The sequence below is a fragment of the Zootoca vivipara genome, chromosome 4 (genome assembly GCF_965207765.1).
Source record: "Zootoca vivipara chromosome 4, rZooViv2.hap1.1, whole genome shotgun sequence".
Lineage (NCBI taxonomy): Eukaryota > Metazoa > Chordata > Lepidosauria > Squamata > Lacertidae > Zootoca > Zootoca vivipara.
Genome location: NC_142587.1, coordinates 92584613 through 92592638, shown reverse-complemented (window position 1 = coordinate 92592638; position 8026 = coordinate 92584613). Strand labels below are relative to the sequence as shown.

Genomic DNA, 8026 nt, shown 5'->3' with positions numbered 1-8026 from the left:
GTTCCGTGGAGGCGGTCGCTCCCCGAAGGCACACTTCTGCAAGTGCGCAAAGAGCCAATAGAGCGCTTCTGCGCACGCCCGAGGTGTGCAGATCGCGTCTGCGCATCTGATGCCGCGGAACCCGGATGTAAACACTTCAGGGTCCGTGGCAGTCGCTCGCCGAAGCGGTCGCAAACAGAGGTAGGCGTAAACCAAGGTTTGACTGTACCTGTCACATCCTGCAACTGCTGGGATTCCAGAAAACTGTTATCAATGCTAGCCTATCACTGAATTAAGGAGATATTGCCAGTGGTAAGTGTTTGAATTGCAGTTCAACAAGACAGCCTGCAAAGACACTATGACCCCACAAGAGATCCCCCCCCAAAAAATGTAGGCAGCTCTTCTGAACCATTGTATCAGGGATGGGAAACCCTGGATGTTGATGGGACTCCCAACTTTTATCCTCCCAGAACATTGGCCATGCTGGCTGGTGCTGATGGGAGTTGGAGTCCAGCAACATCCAATGTGACGAGGGTGCTAAGCATCAGGCTCCCTTCCACACCTTGCACACACTCAAGCCTATGCTTGTACTGTAGGCGCACAATCACGCCATGCCCTACATTGGGATGGGGAACCTGTGCCCCTCCAGATGTTCCTGGACTCCAGTTCCCATCAGCACCAGCCAGCATGGTCAACAGACCGGGGGGGGGATGGGGAGTTGCAGTCCAGCAAGAACTGGAGGGCCACATGGTTCTCAGCCTCACCTGAAGCTCTTGCCCAAAGCTGTGTGTGTGTAGCCCACTTCTGAGTGCGCATTGGTGTGGCCTAGGATGATAATTCAACCCCAGTATTAGGAAAGAATAGGATTCCTCCCTCAAAACACAAGAGCTGCAGCTGGAAGCTCCCACATGCCTCCCCAAAGCTGCTATTTGCATTGCACCAACCTTTGACTTACAGCTGTGGATGCACCACCCCACACTCAAATACAAATGCCAGCAGGAAAGGACTTATAAATTTGAGGCGTTTAACATCAAAAGCACAACATGGTTTCAAGCATTCCGTAGGGGGAACAGCAGCCCAAGAGAGTTTTACAGAGCAAAAAAAATGCAATAGTCAATGTCTTGTGGTCGAGTATGCATTTATTTTTTCTGTTGTTTAGAAGAAAAAGTAAAGCTCCATACAGGCTAGCATCACTAGGCCTGTGCTGTTTTGGTTTCTTTGACTGAAGAGTTAATTTCACACCACACCAATATTTTTGCTGACCTGCCCCTGACTCCAGCTCCAGTTCCCCAACATATTGGGTTGTAAGGCCATTTCTCTACTGCTCAGGCCAAGAGGAACCAGCAGAATCCTCCTCATAGGAACCCAGAAAGCTATACCTACTGAGTCAGACTGTTTGGGCCCCCTAGCCCATACTGTCCGCACTGACCGGCAGTGGCGGTTCAAAGTTACAGGCCCTAACTGGCGATGTCGAGGATTGAACCTGGGACTTTCTGCATGCAAAGCAGTTGCTCTACCGTTGAGCTATGGTCCTTCCACCTGGGAGGGTGTCAGAAAAAACATACATAATGATGACAGTGGGCATAGCAGTCTCTCCATCGAATAAGGGTCATCTTTTTTGGTTTTCTATTTTTTTAAAAATGTCCCACCCATAGATCTTTTGGCCTTGAGTATGTGGGAGCACCAAACTAGCCCCGAGAGATGCAAACTAGGTCAGTTTTGCTCAGACTACTGTGCCTGGAGAGAACAACTCCCTACACCTCGGTTATGTGTTTAAAAACCAATACCCAACACAAAAGGCTTTGAAAGAGTCTGCCAGAGATGTGTCAGCCAAGCGTGGTGTCGTTTCAAATCAGAAAATCAGCTTGTTCTGTCCCTTGTTCCCGGAGGCTGGCTTTTCATTTCCAGAATCGGTAGAATCCCAGGGCGATGGCAAGACAAGTGAAAACAGAGGCTGTAAATAAATACAAAAATCCACACACAGAGAGAAAGAAAAGAATAAGTTTGTGCCAAGCAACTCAAAAGGGTTTTAAGCTACGCACAAGTTGCTGTTTCTCACGACTCACCAAAATATTACAGTGGAACCTCCGCTTTTGAACGTAATCCGTTCCGGAAGACCGTTCGACTTCCGAAACGTTTGAAAACCGAAGCATGCATTTCCAGAAGCATTTACTTACATAAAACTCAATACGGAAGCCGCGTGGCACGCTCAACTTCCGAAAAGCATTCGAAAACCGAAGCAGTTACTTCCGGGTTTTCGGCATTAGAAAGCCGAAACATTCAACTTCTGAGATGTTCAAAAACCGAGGTTCAACTGTAAATGGTTCATAGTCCGACTCCTCGCAACATCTCCTATTAGTTAATTGATTAACTGAATGTATACACCACTTAAAACATTAAAAAACAATCTCGGAACCTCCATAGTGATTTAAGCAGAGGCTCCAAGTGGCCACAGGCAGCTGGCTGGCTGTGTATTGCTTCCCAGAAAGCAGAATAATAGACTCATGTAACTGCAGAACTGGAAGGGACACCCAAGGGCCATTTAGCCCAACCCCCTGCAATGCAGGAATCACAGCTAAGCGCTTTCGCTGCGAAAACACCAACAAGAAAAGCAGCTCCATTTACAGAAAACAATTAAAAGAACATTTTGTATGTTAAAAGCAATTTCAAACCAGATACAGATCTCCACCTAAAAGATCTTCAGTGGGTGCCAAAAAAAGCAGCAGAGAAGGTGCCTGCCTGATGTGTAATGGGAGGCAGTTCCAAAGGCAGGGGCCACCACAAGAAAGGCCCGGTTTCTACATCATGCTAGATGGGCTTCCTGAGAAGGTAACCGTGTTGGGCTGGGTGCATAAGGGGTGGGACAAGCATTTTAGGCATCCTGGCTTTATACGTTTTACTCTTCTGGAACATGATTTTTCAACAGCCCAGCCACATACCTGCCAAATAACGTATCGTTTCTAGCTTGTTTGATTCCATGAGTGTTTTCAGGGCTGCGATCTCGGCATCGATTTTATTGCTGACTTCCGTAACGGAGCTGTTGGTGCTCGAATCCTAGAAGGGAACAAGGCAAGCGATGCTTTCCATTGGAGATAAGGCCAGAGAGACAGAGAGCCTTTTCAGTGTTGGCCCCATTTGTACAATTCCTTCCCCTGTGAAACCCACCGGGTGCCAACGTTTGTTATCCTTTTAGGGAGAAGCAAAAAATGCTTTTATCCTCCCTGTCTTTTAAATGTATTTAAAACAAAACAAAAAATGGCATGTCTTTCCCCTTCTGGGCTGTGCTCGCACTGGTCCAAATTGCCTCCCCCCAAAACTGCTTTCAGAAAAGAAAAAGTTGTATCAGATGTCTGGATGGGAGACTTCTGGAAACCTGAGAGCTTTCAATGGAAGGCACAATTTAAGTGTAAACACACACACACACACACAGCCCAAAGACTTGCCTTTTTATGAAACTCTGTTGTGGCTTCCATGAGCTTTTTCTCTTGATCTGTGAACTGGAACGTTTGAAAAAAAAAAGCAATATATGAAATTGTGAAATCTCAAAAAAGCTGGAGCGAAGAAAGAAGGAAGGGGTGCAATAATGAAAATAATTGCCCACCATATCGGTCACTCTGCTTCTCTCCAAGTTTATGTCCAGCTTGTTTTCAGCTCGGATATGACTGGTTTCATTCTTAAAAGAAAAGACACCAAAAAGTAGCCTTAAAAAGAAGTCCTGAGCAATCGTAGGACCAGAATGTCTCAGAAATTGCATATTATCCTCCCTCCCACTCCAGAAGCTTGCCCACTTACCATTAGCTGCTGTTTAACTTGATCCAATTCAATCTTCATTTTCTGGGTATCAAGAAAGATTGGGGGGGGGAGGGAGGAAGAGGAAAAAGATCCCAGGTCAGCAGATGCTTAATTAAGAAAAATGAAAAGTAAAAGGCTTATAGCAATGGGCGTGGGGTCAAGATTTGGCAACAACTTTCCATGTTGCGTGGAAGACATCAAATCATGAAAGCATAAAGGCAAAACCCAGAACAATTCATTGGAATTAACTCCCATGACAGTGTATATATAGGATGGCTGGCTTCTTGTGACTGTAAGAGAATGTAAGTTGTGGGCTTTCCGTATTATTTGTCATTTCTTAAGAAGAACTAAATGATGATACTAAAACACAACGAGCCCAATTGCTGCATTTTCTTTGCAGATGAGCAGCCTTAAGTAAATGAAGAGAAAGGAAGGGTGGCAGAGTAAATTGGTTTATTGGAGGGAAATACCTCATTCTCTGCTCTCAGGTTGGCAAACTCACTCTTCTCAAGAATGACCATGTCTTTCCGGATGGAGTCAAGATGAGCCATTAACTGCTGCAGAGTTATTTCCTAAATAGAAAAAAAGAGAGACCCACATAGATGCCCCAATGCGTTTTGAAACATTTCCAATTCTTTTTGTAGAAAATTAAATTTCATTTCAGGGGGAGGGATCTTTTGCCCAGAGTTTTCTCGGCAAGGATCACCCATTAACTCGGTTTATAACTTTGGGGGTGGGCAGCCTGCATTTCCCGTTTGAGACCAGGGCTTTGTTGTGCTACAACTCCCATCACCCTCCATGAGCATAAAAAGCATGATGGGAGTTGTAGTCCGGCAACCTCTGGAATCTCCCATTTGGCTAATACTCCCATTGGCTAACCCTGCTATAAGACAATATGGAGCTTGAGGGACCATTGGTCTGACTTGAGGACATGGCAGCTTCCCGCGTTCCTACGAAATTACCCCGGAAACTGGGAAACCCTTTAGAAGTGGTTGCCAAGGAGACGTTTGGAGCTACTGAAAGTAAAGGTACCCCTGACTGTTAGGGCCAGTCGTGGATGACTCTGGGGTTGCGGCGCTCATCTCGCTCTATAGGCCAAGGGAGACACCGTTCGTCCGCAGACAGCTTCCAGGTCATGTGGCCAGCATGACTAAGCCGCTTCTGGCGAACCAGAGCAGTGCACGGAAACGCCGTTTACCTTCCCGCTGGAGTGGTACCTATTTATCTACTTGCACTTTGACGTGCTTTCGAACTGCTAGGCGGGCAGGAGCAGGGACCGAACAACAGGAGCTCACCCCGTTGCGGGGATCTGAACTGCCGACCTTCTGATCGGCAAGCCCTAGGCTCAGTGGTTTAGACCACAGCGCCACCCGATATATATATATTGCGAGAGGCTTGGAGAGTGATGATGACAAGGGAGAGGGACTTCTCTGTTGCAGCTCCTTGTTTGCAGAACGCCTTTTCCCTGCAGAGCCTTCTCTGACATCTTCTCAGGGCCAGGGCAGGGAATGGAACAAGGACCTCTTCTCACCTGCTGAGCCTGGGTCACCATATCTTTGTAGACAGTATCCAAGCTGAGAGTGGACAAAGACGTTAACGCTGCCACAATGGTTTCGGCCTGCTCTTTCCCAAACCCTGCAGGTTAGATAAAAGTGTAACATGTAAAAGGGGGACGCTTCCTAAAGGAAAGGTTGGGGAATCGGTGGTCCTCTGGGCATTGTACTACACCTCCCATCTGACCATGCGCCATGTTGGCTGGAAGGCTTCCCAGAAGAAAATGTGCTCCCCAGGCTGCAAAAGGCTCCCCCATCTCAGCTCTAGATGAAATAGTCCTGCCTTCAGATAAACCTGGGTTAGAGGCAAACCCTGACTTCCATGCCGGAGCCTTTGGCTCAGTTTCTACTGAGAAGTTTGTACGAATTCAGGCTGCAGAAAAGGAACAGCTGGTGAAACCAATTGCTCCTTCATGCACACAGAAAGCTAGGCATTCAGGGAAACTGATTTGAGGAGGGATCCTTGTAGGTTCAAGCACCATTGTTCAATTGCACTGTTGTTCGATCACGCCCATTGCTCACCGTGTGCCTCTAGATCACGCACTAGGTTATGGGTGTCAAAAGTGAGTTTTCTTTGCTCCAGTGGTGTTATTTCGACTCTTCTCATGTCATATGACTTCACTGGAACAGTGGCAGCAAAACCTGATTGGAACAAGGAGTTTTAAACCTCTGCTTATATTTCCAAACAGTTTAAGAGCATTGCATGGTACCCATAAAAAAGCCCAGTGGTGCAATCTTACACGCATTGCCTTGAAAGCAAGTCCTGCTGTGTTCGGTAGGACTTACTTCCCAAAGAGCATCTATAAGATGACAGCTTAAATCTTTTCAGCCCCAGGAATTTTCCAAGCACATGCACCAAAGCATCAATTCCAGCATCCTTAAAAAAAAAAGTCAGTATACTTTATCCCAAACTTCCCCAAATTTCTGAGTTGCCTACAAATTGGAGGCCACCTTGCTTTCAGCATTCAAAACAGCCAAACTTATAAGAGCAGGAAGTAGTACGATTTCCCGGCAGTTAATTAGCGGGTGAGGCAGCAACACAGGAACCTGCCTTATGCAACGTCAGGCCACTGGCCCATTTAGCTCACTATTCCTAGAAACATAGAGTTGGAAAGGAACCCCAAGGGTCCTCTAGTTCAACCCCTGCAATGCAGGAATCTTAACATGCGTTTCCCCATCCAATTTGAAACCATACTGGACCCTGCTTAGCTTTGCAAATGTGCTAGCGGTTTTACTGCTGTACCACACTATTGCCTCTCCTCCATATTGGTCCCTACAGCCACAGCAGGCACTGTAATTCTACAAAGGTGTACCTCTCCATTGCCTCCCAAGAAAAAGGGATGTCAGCTATTGCCTACACTGACTGGCAGGGCTTCAGACGGATGTCTTTGCCAGTCTTAGTTGGAGATGCCGGGGACTGAACCTTCTGCAAGCAAACGACGTTGATCTACTGGTGAGCCTATGTCTCCTTCCCTACAGTATGCTTTGTACTGGAGATTATTTGCCCACCTAGCATAGTATGGTCTATACTGCAGTGATGGCTTGTGGGGTCAGGGCCGGAGGTAGTGGCCTCTGGATAAAGACTGAGCAAGATGTGGAGAGTCCCGGGCCGGCGTCAGCTGACCTGCAGCTGCATTAACACTTCAGTCAAGCCCCTGCCCCGAGCAGCTTACAATATAATATTAGACACAGCATGGCAAAATGGAGAGAAGAAAACAGCGGTGGGGTAAACAGAGAAGCACATATCTGATTAATAGCTGCTGCAGCTTTCCAACAACCACAGTATTATTATTATTTTTTGGATGAGTATACCGCCTTTCAACCGCAGATCTCAGGGGCGGTTCACAGCATAAAAAAATACAAGAGAAAAACACAAATAAAACATGATAAAAGCAAATGTGCAAGGCACACACGTTTCCAAATCAAAGTACCGGTATTTCGGGGAAGGGTCAGAGCTCATTTGCTTTGCATGAAGGAGGCTCACAGGTTGGGTTGGGAAAAGACCCCCTTCGGGGATCCCGGGGAGCAGCTGCTAGCCAGTGTCGGCAACACTGAACTACATGGCCTGACTCTGTGCAAGGCAGCTCCTTGTGCTCCTATCGCCTCTTTCACTTTTTTAAAGGGCAGCGCTTCAAAAACCCAACAACTTGAGGGTGCGCAGTTGAAAAATGGATCGTGGGAACAGGATGCGTTAAGTAGCACGGCAACACTCAGAAACAAGCCCGACTGGATACCCTGAGTCTTACTCCTAAGTAAATCCACACAGCCTAAGCGCTGGGCCAAGCGGACCCAGAAGGGAAATACCTCTCTGAGGTGCCGAGGATCCATTGCCCCACCGGACCAGGAGCCTCGCCCCTCGCCCTCTAAAGCCCAACATCTTCCTAGCGTCTCCGAGGACGACTCATGGAAAGAGTCCCCGCACTGGGGATTCCCACTTCCGGCCGGGAGCCCAATAGGTTGCTGGGAAATGTAGTTCTTGCTGGGAAGGAAGGGCACATGGGAACGCCTTAGTTCCTCCTCCTCCTGCTGCCTCAAAGCCTTCTGGGAAATGTATGCAGCGCGGTTAAAAACTTGGGGCGTGGAAAGCCACTTGCAGAGCAGAGTGAACGAATCAATGAACGAGGGGACTGTCTTTCTTTCTTTTTTTTAATAGCATACTTTCTTATGGAGCGCCCATCAATCGTAGAATCGTAACAAATAAA

The 8026-nt window shown here is 47.3% G+C and overlaps 1 protein-coding gene across 1 annotated transcript; it reads right to left on the bottom strand.

Moving 5' to 3' along the window:
* Positions 1-1100: 1100 nt before the first annotated feature.
* Positions 1101-7770, bottom strand: CCDC90B (coiled-coil domain containing 90B). Its single transcript, XM_035116590.3, has 9 exons — positions 7629-7770; positions 5847-5966; positions 5303-5406; positions 4242-4343; positions 3772-3813; positions 3581-3652; positions 3423-3476; positions 2919-3033; positions 1101-1933 (listed from the first exon to the last, which is right to left on the bottom strand). Exons 1-9 carry the CDS (start codon positions 7699-7701, stop codon positions 1878-1880), a joined length of 738 nt encoding a protein of 245 aa, XP_034972481.1. The 5' UTR covers positions 7702-7770; the 3' UTR covers positions 1101-1877.
* Between the last annotated feature and the right edge of the window lie 256 nt (positions 7771-8026).

Excerpts from the sequence above, each read along its gene's own strand:
- CCDC90B (XM_035116590.3), bottom strand. The coding sequence starts at position 7,701 with ATGTTGGGCTTTAGAGGGCGAGGGGCGAGGCTCCTGGTCCGGTGGGGC. Across the intron at positions 5,407-5,846 it reads GCGTGATCTAGAGGCACACG|GGTTTGGGAAAGAGCAGGCC; the intron begins GTGAGCAATGGG and ends TCTAACCTGCAG. Across the intron at positions 3,814-4,241 it reads ACCTGAGAGCAGAGAATGAG|AAAATGAAGATTGAATTGGA; the intron begins GTATTTCCCTCC and ends CTTGATACCCAG.